The following is a 12,435-nucleotide window of genomic DNA, read 5'->3' as shown; positions in this document are numbered from 1 at the left end:
CTGCCAGTGTAGTTACTTAGTTCCTTTCTCTTTGGTTCTTTACCTGCTAGCCAACTAGCTCATCCTCTCCTTAACGTTTTTATTTTTTATCCTATTCATGTCTTCTCACTGGTATATTTTCTTACCTTTGGCTCTAAGCTTCGAGCTCTCTTTGCTTACTTTCTGTCTCCTTTGCTTACTTTCTGTCTCTTTGCTTACTTTCTGTCTCCTTTTCACCTTTCTTTCCCTTCACCAGCTTTCTAGTCTTCTTTCTGTGTCTCCTCTCCAGGTTCCAATGGGAGAGAGAAACTTTTCAGGCCAGTCAGTTGCCATTTCCCCCGTTGGAGTGAGCCTGACCTGCTTCTGACTCCTCTTGGGTTGGGTCAGGTGTCACCTCTGATTGGCTTGGGTCAGGTGTCACCCCCATTTCCCATCAGTTTTAAAAGCTTGGTAGAGTGGACATGGAGGAGTGGTAGGACATTATTAGCACAGAAGACCAGAGCAGTTCTGGGGGCCTGCCTCCATCTGCTCATAAGTAAATTCAGTGCCATCATCCAATCCATAGACCAGTGGAACTGACTATCCAGTAGCATCAGATTCCTACAGAGTCACTCGCAGGATGTTGCCCCTTGATGCTTATACCTGTAGGACTCTGATTCTGTATTTAGGACTGGTTTTAGCTTCTCTGGGACCTTCTCACTTGGTTTTTGTAAGGAAGTTCTCTTTTCTTCCCTATGCAACTAGAGCGGTTCTTTTCCCTTTTGTCACTTTCTTCATGCCCTGTATTCCTTCATCTTCATTAACCAATCCATTGAGCAGCAGTGAAGGGTAACTTGAAAAGCTAAGAAGGGATACAGAGAAGGGCTTGATGGTAGCTAAAACTAGCTGCCTAGAATAATTCTCTACACTCAGAGGGATCTGATATTTTCTTTAGTTTGTTAGCTAGGTGGAGCTTTGAAAACTGGAAAGATGGAAGAAGAAAAAAAGAAGACTGGGCTACAGGGAACAAGAGCAGTGAGCTAAGGGTGGGCGATGGAGTGGTTATTGCCCTATTCTTTCCACATTCCAGCTGGTTCAAGTAGGCAGGAGTGTAGAGCCTACAGAGGGGCTGAGTCGATGCCAAAGTTTTTCCACCACAAAGTGTAACAAGTGGCTGATTTGGGGGGATATATGGCATGCACAAATGAGAGAGTGTGTGTGTTTATTATTTGATTGGGGTGGATTGTTTGCATCATTTTATTCTGTCAGTGTATATAATTAAGGGTGTTCTGTATTTTATAATAGTCTATCAAAGCCAGAAATCTTTCAGTGGAGTTTCTGGCACCTTTAGTTTTAGCCGTGAACATTTTATCTTAAAATTAAACTTAATATTGCCTTAAGTTCTTTCATTTATTAAATTCATTTTCTTATTTTTTAATTCCATCAGCTTCCAATCACAAGACTATACAACCTCCTAGGGTAAGTTAAAGTTTTTTAGATGAATTGGGTATGATCACTTGATGGTTTAGTCTGAGGAATGGTGATTGAGATATTGAACCCCATTGCTCTCTGTTTGGTGTGACATAAAATTAAGAGAACACTGAAGTCATTTCATGACCTTTGCATGGATAGATCCAATCTATTTTAAAACTTCTGTTTGGTCATTTACTAGCAGTGGGATAGAATAAATGATTCCTTAAGATTGTGCCGTCTTCTCACACCCAGAACTGAAAAGTTTATGTGTAAGAATAATGGTCGTTATCTGCTGAAGGAAGCCGATTCCAATATATTGCCTCATCTGCTGGATCCATTTGATGTGCATATACAGAATGATATTTCAGGCTTTAAAATGTGGGAGAGAAGTTTATATTAAATTGATTTCGTTAAAAATGATAATCTATAAAGTAAATGGAAATATGGCCGAAAAATAGCTGTTCTGAATTGATTCATTTCCCTCCTTCCCCCATTTTATAAGCATTTTTCTTCCTGCAAACTGTACTGTAGTTTTTACTATATCTTGGCTACCTTAATAAGCTACCTAAGAAAATTCCAAGAAAAGGAGCAAATTTAGGAGATAAACTGAGAGGGATTAATGAGGGGGGGTGAAATAAACGTTTGTAGATAGAGACTCATCCTGGTGACAAGCACAAGAGCTACTTTATGGAAATAAGATCTTGAAAGGACTGTATTGTACTCCTCTTCCTATAAAGGATTAATAATAGCTCTGTCTGGAATGCCAAAAGCAAGACTCCTGTCTGTGGCAGGAAGTGGAGATTACATATACCCCTAAAGCTGATAAGCCTCAACAGACGTGCTTGAGAGGCGAGGGAAGTGGGGTTGCATCTTACCCCAGGTGTTCACTCTAAAAACATTGGTGCCATAGCTACATTGGTCACAAACAGCCAGAAGTTTTAAAAGTGCCTCTGTTAGACATAATCCAGCCATTAGACCATTAAATCATAACACTTTTTCTTTCCCTTTTACTGAGTTCAATTTGCGTGACTTGAAAATGATTGTTTTGTTCTCATCTCTGGCTTAACTGTATTATTTATTATGTTGCTATCTGTGTTTGTGCTTCTCAGTTACGATTTCTTGAACGGAGAGAGGCAGGGTGGGGTGGGAAATTCTGCATAAAAAAAGAATATTAAGGGAATAATTCAGTTATTATAAAACTAATAGCTAGACTTGGCAAGCTTTGCTTTTCTAACTAACTTTAATTGCTTTACTTTGGGTTTTGACTGTATATATTCACTGTTTATCTATAGTTCAAATGTTAGCATATATAAATTTTAGTAGAATAGGACATGAAATAAATTCTATTTTATGTAAATATATTTTAAATATTTTCCAGAAAGCTGTAGAGGAACCCCTTAATGGTATGTGGTTATTACAAATTTATAAATTCTTCTTGATCCATTACCAGTTCATAATAATTTGAATTGGCCCCCAAAGTAGTTAGAATGCGGTCTATGCCTTGGGAAGAATCTAGGTTTTTTAATTGCCTTAACCTCTCTTTTCTTGATTATTCATCAAGAATTAAGAGTATCGCTTTTGTAACATTTTCACCTCTGAGAAAAATGCACTGTTCTGTGTCTCTCCAGTAGTTGCTTGTGCTAGCCAGGTGATAGCTGGGTGTGGGGACTATTGCCTTTTTAATTGGCCAAGATGAAATGTAACACCCCCGGCAGAGAAGAATTTCAGTTAATTTCAATTTTTAATTATAAATTTCAGGAAGACACAGGTTGTCATCTTGGAGTGAGACCAAAACACCTCACTTTCTTTCTCCCTAAATCTAGATCTGTGTTCCCAACTTTGTGTCCCTTTGTGGAGCCTGTGGGTATGATCCACAGTAAGGCTTTTGTAATCAAATAATAACCTTAAAATTAATTTGGCTTTATAGCTGTGGAATAGTTGGCATGATATTACTGCATATTTGTCTAGAAATGATTTCTAATTGTGGAATCTTACTAACTGCTTGGCTTGTTACTAATTCTTAGCATTTAAAGAATCAAAAGGAATGATGAATGATGGTAAGTATAAAATGCACCTACAATTATAGGTGGGTTAAAATATGGACATTGAAAAGAAATAAAATTGCTTCTTGAAAGTATGGCTTTTTTTAAATAAAAGGGACACTGTCAAATCATAAAGGCCTACATTTCTTGGTTTCTAAAACTTCAATCTACTCTGTTAAAAGTTGCAAAACTAGTAATATAAAAGCTGTAGGGTGTCACTAATCAGACTCTCCAGTCTCACTGCTCACAACAAAGAGGAATTCCTTCTTTTTTAAAAAAGGTATTTTTCAGATGCAATGTCTGGTGACTGTAACTTTAAAATGCTTTTTATACGACACTTAGATAATTTGGCACAAATCTTTATCATCTTGACAGGGTTTCTTTTGTGCTTGTGTTGGTGATTTTGTTGCATTTAACCCATGGAGACTTAATATCTCTGCTTTCCCAAGCAGGAACTGGGTTCTAACCTTTGGGGAAAGGATTTAAAAAGAGAGAGAGAAATGTTTAGGCACTTCAGCTCTTGGGAGGGGGGACTCTGGGCTAATAACTTCTAATTTTTATTGACTTTCAAAGACCTATATTTATTAGTTCTTAAAGATAAGTAAGTCTGAGATATTGAGTGCTGTAAGCATTCATTTTGATTTTACCTTAACATGCTCTGATACTTTAGTTCTGTTAACATTTTAAAAACTATGTTTTCATTTTATCAAAACTTTCTTCATACCTTTGCTATTTACAGTCATTCCTTGATCATGTGAATGGTCTGCTTCGTATTTTGCTGTTTAAAGTCTGTGACCTGCCTGCTCACCTCTACACTGAAGTGCAGCATTTATCTCAAGAAGCTATATTCCCCTGAGTGTAATTAATTTTTGCATAAGATTAAAAACACGCTGACTGTGTCTAGTGGACTAAGTTTAAAACAATGCTTAGACTGTGTTCAGTAAGCAGTCACAGAAAGATCCCACTTTTGTAATTTTGTGTCACAGCCTTTATGACAAAAAATGCATGCTCTCCTAACCACTGCCCTCCTAAAAAAGCCATGATTAGCAGGAATGCATTAAATGGCATTTAAAAAAGAACTGGTACCTGAAAGTGTGGCATGGATTGTCCGTGTTTGCATTCTGGTGTTTTATTTTTTAATTTCGTTGTTTTTTTTCCTTTTCCTACTGTGGTGTCATTCCTCTGTAGTTGTATGAAAAAACTAAACACTTCTTCATTTTCAGAAAACCAGTAGGAGAACCTTGAGTGCCTCTTCCTTTGTTAATTTCCTTTAAGATGTGACTTTTTTTGCACCATTGTATCAGGAGTTAGACAGCAGTTTTTGTGTGTTCATAGTGCATGAAATCTATACTGACCTTTGAAATTCCCTTAATTTTGCTAATTTTTAGCTGTTCACAATTTGTGGGTTTTTTCCAAATGTCTGTGGTGGGTTCTTCCTACCGACAATGCACAATGCCCATAGTGTAACTGCCTTGTTGGTGAGTGAGGTTCCAGGTACCCTCTTGGGACCACAGTCCCATTTCGTCTTTCACTTATACCTAATCACATGTTTAATTCTCTTACCTTAAATGAATGGCGTCGATCTAAAGTGAAAGTGATAGAATATTGTTCTAGGATAAATATCTTTTGCTTTGGAAGAATCAATGTCTCTTGGCTTCTCCGCCAACCCAGCAAACGGAGATTATCAGATTTTGTTGATTTTTATTTCCACTTGGCATTGGCCTTTTACTTACTGCAACTAAAAAGGCTAATGATTTGCCTGGTTTATGTCTGTGACCTTTGCAAATCTAAGATTAAATAATTTTTCTTTATTTTTAGGTACCATATATCTGAAACGATTTTCAAATTTTAAAATACATCAACTTGTTAAGGCATAGAAAATAGACATCATAGCAATTATATGTTCATTTTTCAATTTTCCAGAGTAACTGAAGTAAAGTGATGGACTCTGATTTGGAGAGTAGTACGACATGAAAGAAGTACACTTGTGTTTAAGCACCGTGGCCTTGATTCACTGTTTTGGAGAAGAAAACAAGAAAAGTAACTGGTTTCCATCTATGGGAGAAAGTAAATAATTGACCTTTCAATGATTGTTACAGTTAAGTTTTTATTCAAAGCGTTTTTAATTTAGTTAATAAAAGAAGTATGATCTGTGTTGTGTGCCCAATTGATATCCAGTTTTCTGTTGTTATTTTTATTCGATTAGGGGCAGAGTAGAGTGGGCAACTTCCAAGAATGATGCCTTTCAGATCCTGGGGCCTCTTGGCTCTAGGTCACCAGTTTAAATTGGTTCAAGGTGAAAATTTCCTGGCACTAACCTGGTTACCCAGAGCTATCTATGAAAACAGTGGCTTCCGTCAAGCCTTAGAAAACTCAGGTTCACAGCCACTGTGGCAACTATGGTGTTAGCTGAATAATGTGTCTGCCACTTCCAGGTCACGGGAATAACATTAAGCACAGACAGGAATTCAGTTGGGAACATCTTGTAGGCTGCCTACGTGGGATGTGATACTGATGGGGATCATGGTCTTCATTCTTGGGGGTTGCCACTCACACATTGTTCCTTCAACATACAGTGTACCAGACCCTTTCCAGATTGAGGGTAATTTTACTGATGGATGTTTTCTTCTTTTCTTCACACAACCCTTTACATCCTGTCTTGTCCTTCTGTTATTTGCTTCTGCTGCTGTATGAGATGTAGCACTTTTTCTCCTCTTTGAACATGGTCCAGTGACACGGTAGCATCACTGCAGAAAGGAGCCAGACTTATTCTCAGAGAACTATGTTCACACTTTTCAGCAGAAAGAGCGATGGTTGTAACATACGTATTCCCTTCCTCGGATTTGAAGGCACAATCTACAGTGTTTCTTCGCTTCTTTTCTGATCTGGGGCATGAAAAACCAAGATTGAGATTTGAACTATGAGTCTTCTGCATGGCAACATAACGTGTGTCACCGTCAGGCCGATGGGCCAACCCTGAACGGGTGATTTTATTACTGTTGTATCTGTGTTGCATGATAAACACCCCTCATCTTCCTCCTGTAGTCCTGCCTCATATTCACTTTACTCTAAGATTGAAAAGTAAAACAAAACCCACGTTTCCTACCCCCATTAGAAGAAAATTAACATTCTGACAGTTGTGATCGCCTGGAGTACTTTTAGATTATTAGATTTTCTTCCCTTGTGGGTGTGTGTGTGTATGCGCTCATGTATAAGATAGGCACATGTATCTTCTGTATGGACAACAGTGGAGTACCTACAGGAGAGCAAATGTTAATTTCATGCTTTTAGTGAAAACATTTAAAAACAAAGATCTTTATTGGGTGGACTTATATTTGATGTGAATATTTGATCACTTAAAACTTTAAAAAATTCTGGGTAATTTGCCAAGCTTTTTGACTGCTCACCAATGCCCTCTAAAAATACTAGTTATTCTTCCTGTTTGTGTAATAAGACATTCATGTTTGTAGTTGCATTATTAATACTTATTTCTTAGTCCACTGAATGTTCCCACGTGCCTCTTTTATGCCAAATTACTTGTCATATTTTACGTTGGGACCAAGTGGTTTGCCCGTGGCAAACCCAAACTTATAACCTGCTGATGCCTCAGAAAAGTGAACACACTATGAAGACAGCTCTTCTTAAAGAAAAAAAAAGTTCTTCCCTAATTGTGTTCCTGTCCAAAATATTCTCATATGTAGAGGGAGCTGTATTCCTTTATACAAATTTGGTGGCTCCCTCTGCTCTTTTTCCTTCAGAAAATATTTATATTTCACTAATATTGTTTGTTCCTTTAGAAATCAGTTTTGATGAAAGGAGGGGAAAAGCAGTTGGACTTGAAAAAGATCCAAATTCCTATTCTCTATTAAGAAAAAGTCAGGTATGAAATCTTTATAGTAAACTTTTTTATGAACCAGAGTTGTACCTTTAATATGTAGTCAGCTCTCATTTATTTGGGGTTCAGTCTTGGGACTTATCCATCCTTTGTGTTCTCTTTAACACTGCCTGTCTTTTGAGGCATTCACTGCCCTAGACAACACACAGAGGTAGCAGGAGAAATACCAGATGAAGTCCACCCTTGCTGTTCCTCATCAGCTTCTCTGGAAAAGGGACCACAGCAGCAGGAGCCCTCTTACTTGGGCATCATTGGGCCAGTTCATTCTCTTTAAATTAGACTTACAATGGCAGGAAGTTTTCTGTCACACCAAATTAAAGTTGCTAACAATGTTTTGAACATCATATATCTGTTCCCCCCATAATCTGCTTTTTCACTTAGTGATCCCAATTTTTTTTTTTTTTTTTTTTTTTTTTTGCGGTAGGCGGGCCTCTCACTGTTGTGGCCTCTCCCCTTGCAGAGCACAGGCTCCGGATGCGCAGGCTCAGCAGCCATGGCTCACGGGCCCAGCCGCTCTGCGGCATGTGGGATCTTCCCAGACCGGGGCACGAACCCGTGTCCCCTGCATCGGCAGGCGGACTCCCAACCACTGCGCCACCAGGGAAGCCCAGTGATCCCAATTTTTGCCATTGACTCTTCCATCTAGTTTTATTTACTGTATGTTCTCAGACTGACACCATTTGTCATTTTGGCAACAGACCTTTCCAACCTTTTCGGCCAAATCAAATTTCTTTCTCCTTCAAAACATCCTCCCGCCCTTCCTCCCTGACTGGCTCTCCTTTGCGATCTGTGCCTATCTGTCCAGCTGCCTCTTTCATCTCTTACTTACCTTTCCTAGTTCTTCACGTGTCTCTGCCTAGCTTTGTTAGGTTTTTGTCTTGCCTCTTGTTCAATTTAAAAATTCCTCCATACATAGCAAGAGGCTTTTTTTTTTTCCTTCCTTTGTCTTCCTGCAGTGTTTTACATACATTAGACGTTCATTCCGTAAGTTTGATGACTGAGAGCAGGCTGTATTTAGACTTCCCCGTGTTTGTAAGAGGGTGAGCTAGAGAGTTTTCTTTTTAGACAAATTTCACATGCTCTGAAAACCTTAAAAGGTGATGATTTTTTTCACCTGGAAACCCCAGGACCAATCTGTTAAAATTTCTGAGAATGTCAGAATGAAAATAACGGGGCTATCCCATAGTTGGGAGTATTGCTCTTTTCAGGATGCTGTAGTCAGTTTAGTAAGTGACCAACCAAATTGTGGTTTGAGTTATAATAAAGCTTAAAAAGTGGTGAGTTTATTCCTCCTTCTCATTAATACGAATTAAGCTCTATATCACCTAGATTTCTCTTGTCCTAACATGGGTATTCAAAAACGACATCTGTGGTGTATGCATGGAATGGCATACCCCTTTATTTACCCGTTGGTGGAAACTAGAGAAATGATTGTTGGGCAACCCTTTATCTTTTTATTGTGTGTCATTTGATGGAGAGTTTGTTTAAAAACATTAGTTTCACATGTGTCATATTTTCAGAATCACTAACTGCCATCACCCACTGGGGTCCTTTGTTAAGTCATTTTCTGTGGCTAATAAGGATAATCCAGGTAACTTTTAAGAGATGAGCAGTGAACAGGAAGTTTTCCTGCCTTTGGCTTTTGATAGCTCTTAACATTTAAGACCAGCTTTTCCATGAATTTAGCTTTTTGAGAAAAAAAGAGCATTTGTAATAAACTTCTCTGTAAGGCAACATCAGTGGAATCTTAAAAGTGTTGTTGTCAGGGTTGGTGAGAGAGGGAAGCATTTTTGTTTTTATTAAACGGAGCATTATTTACAAAAAGCCATTGCTGAGAATTAGATCCCACACCATATAAATATCCATTAACCATTCTAAAGAAAACTCCAGTGTTGCTATGTGCAGGATCCTCTCTTGGGGGCTTTCTTCCATAGCAATTAAAGGTGTGCTATTTGTCAGCCATTTTTTGCAGTGATTTAAAGACCAAAGTTGTTTTACAGCTGTGTTACCGTTAAAGGTTTTTTTTTTATATGTATTAAATCAATTTATCACTGTTTGAAGCTTTGAATATCTGCAATCTTTGCCAAGATACTTTTTTATTTAAAAAACATAACTTTGTAAATATTACCCTGTAATATTATATATACTTAATAAAACATTTTAAGCTATTTTCGTTGGGCTTATTTCTATTGCTGCTTCAGCAGACCACAGGCGCATTACTGAGAAATTTAGTTTATCAATGTATTTTCGAGTCCATATCCTAGGTAACAATGCAAAGCGTGACTTAAAATATTAATTTATACATTATTTTTTAAAGTATAACAATATCCAATAAGTAAAGTTTTGATCAGAGCAAAGTTTTAATTAAAAGTTCTAAGCAAGTCCAATGCATTAATTTTCCCCCTGGTAGAGTGAAAGCATCACTTTTCTAGTCCCGGCTGTACTCCTGACTAGCAGAGGACCTCAGTAAGGCACTTACCTGCCTCTCAGTGTGCCTCCTTATCTGTAGAATGAGATAAGCCTCTTCAAGACTGAAATGTAAATTGAAATGGTTCTCCACTTTAATTGGTTGCCAGTTAGGACTATTTTGATTGCCACTGAAAGTAAACCTAAATCGAAGAAAAGTGGGATTTATTGGCTAATATAACTGAAAATTTAGACGTACAGCTGGCTAGTGGGTCTCCAAGCAGTGTCCTCAGGATCAGCGCCTCTCCAGCTTTCAGCTTTAGCCTCTCTCCTTCCTGTTGCCTTCCTTCAGAGATTGCGTGTGATGGCAGAACGACTGACCGCGATCCCAGACCCACCTTCTCCTGAGTTCAGGGAGGGTCGAGGGGAGGAGAAAAGAGTGCCCCCCCCTTTCTGAATAGTCCCACCCACCCCAGATTGCAGCTCGGGTCTCTGCCTGGGCCATGCACCTCTCGCTCAGCCACTGAGGCTAAGCATCTCTGACATCCCGACCAGGCCAGCCTGAGCCACATGTCTGTCTGGCCTGGAATGGAGATGTAGGCTCCATCTGGAGCGGGGTTGGGGGACAGAGTGGGAGTTAACTGAAGCAAAATCGGGGGATTGTAACCAGATCAAGATGACATTAGATTTTAGGCACCTTCCTTGCAGGTATGTACTCGGATTCTGCATGGTATGTGTGATTGTAATCCATTTGAACAGAAAATAATATTTGGCGGGAAAGTACCACCTCCTTCCTTACCTCATAGGCAATTCAATTTGTATGCATTTATGCGGACGTTTTTTCACTCTCAGCAGGAGTAACTAATGGAGTTCAGAAAGCATTTAATATCCTACCTCCTGCATGGAAAGCTGTTCTGTGTAGCACAGAACTGCACTCAACCTGATTCGAACTCCCACGGAGGTGTAGGCTTCCAGATGCAACTGGATTTCATTTTTGTGCAGCAACCTTTCCAGCTCAAGGGCTCAAGTTTGACAGCTTTAGAAAATAATGGATTATGGTAACACCATCCACGTAGGACACGATTTCACCAGTAGGTCAGAGATTTCAGCACAATTTACAGTGTTTGGTGTTAGAAGCGAGACTGTGCCAGAAGTATACCCCCAGTGTTTAGTTTGAGTATTTAAGCTTCATGCTCAAGTACCCATCCATCAGATCAGAGGGAAATGAAGTGTATTTAACCCTAAGTTATGGATAATTGGATTGATTATTTAATGCCGAAGATAGCACTGCAGACTGCATAGAAGTGATCATGTATTTAATCACTAGAACTCCACTTATTCAGCAGTCATTTATTGATTTAGTCATTTGGCTGTAAGCAGCTTTTCAGCTCTGTTAATAGTCATTTGTGGAAGACCAGGTATCTTTTCCCAATTTGGTTGATGAGGAATGCTTGGTAAAGAGTCCAATTTGGAGAGAAAATGATTTATAGTTCTGAAAACTGCCATCTGATGTCAATCTGGAGGTCAGATAGCAGGTGAGTTTGGCAGATTTACAAACCTGCAGCTGCTGTTCTCTTACAGATGTTGCAGCACCATGGCATAGTAACAGGTGCTGGGAGCCTCCTCTTAAAATACTCTTATTGGGACTTCCCTGGTGGTGCAGTGGTTAAGATTCTTCCTGCCAGTGCAGGGGACAAGGGTTCGAGCCCTGGTCCGGGAAGATCCCACATGCCGCGGAGCAACTAAGCCCGTGCGCCACAACTCCTGAGCCTGCGCTCTAGAGCCCGCGAGCCACAACTACTGAGCCCGCGCGCCACCAGTACTGAAGCCCACACCCCCTAGAGCCCATGCTCCGCAACAAGAGAAGCCACCGGAGTGAGAAGCCCATGCACTGCAACAAAGCGTAACCCCCCTCACCACAACTAGAGAAAGCCCGCACGCAGCAACAAAGACCCAACACAGCCAAAAATAAATAAATTTATTTTTAACAAATACTCTTATTTAATCATAGACCTGCCTTCCAAAAAAGACAACTATCATATGCCTCCCGATTTTCTTTGCATTGCCTGCAAAATTCCTCAAGGTTAAACTGACAACATAAAATCTGGTGGACTTCCATTCTAAACAAATGGATTGTTTGCAAAGTTTAAGCATATTTGTTTAAAACATGGATTTTTCTCTTCCATGGAAGCGCTCTACCTATTAATTTTTAAAATAAATGGTAATTAACTCTTCAGGTCAGTCCATAAAGACTTTCTGAGTCATTTTTATTAAAAGCATTGTTTGCTGGGGGTGGGGGGGTACTGTGGTTAGGCTGCATTATGGGTGAAGTGAAATTTTGTGTACATACCAATCATTGTGTAGATTCTGTGGGGAAATTTTTCTCTCATGCTCTCATGTTGAGGGCAAATGGAAAGTATTGGAACCTTTGGTTTCCCCACTGCTATGCCTCCTTCCCAGTAGTTGTAGGAATAGCTGCCGCACCGCCTCAGGCGAGCCCCGAGCTGGAACACCTCCAACTGCACCTCCCAGGTAGCTTATTCTAGGGATGCTGCTCGCCTTCTGGGGAGTTTCCACCCCCAGCTCAACCAGACATTTTTTTAATGTAATGTTTGTAAGCCTCCTTGTAAGTCAGAGGATGCATATATTTGGTTACCCCAA

The 12,435-nt window shown here is 39.5% G+C and overlaps 1 protein-coding gene across 3 annotated transcripts in view; it reads left to right on the top strand.

Annotated features, from left to right (window-relative positions):
• The window catches only part of CD47 (CD47 molecule), a 54,990-nt gene extending 49,346 nt beyond the window's left edge, over positions 1-5,644 (top strand). For 2 of the 3 annotated variants that reach the window (XM_081234386.1, XM_081234384.1), the window contains exons 8-10: positions 1,406-1,437; positions 2,810-2,834; positions 3,456-3,532. In XM_081234386.1, the coding sequence (XP_081090512.1) occupies positions 1,406-1,437; positions 2,810-2,834; positions 3,456-3,517 (119 nt within the window). In that variant the 3' untranslated portion in view covers positions 3,518-3,532. Of the gene's footprint in view, positions 1-1,405; positions 1,438-2,809; positions 2,835-3,455; positions 3,533-5,396 lie in introns of those variants that run through there. The other variant, XM_081234385.1, reaches the window with a different exon arrangement.
• The last annotated feature ends 6,791 nt before the right edge of the window (positions 5,645-12,435 follow it).

This window comes from Mesoplodon bidens (assembly GCF_964165515.1).
Source record: "Mesoplodon bidens genome assembly, chromosome: 5".
Taxonomy (NCBI): domain Eukaryota; kingdom Metazoa; phylum Chordata; class Mammalia; order Artiodactyla; family Ziphiidae; genus Mesoplodon; species Mesoplodon bidens.
This window is presented reverse-complemented; position numbering and strand designations above follow the sequence as displayed.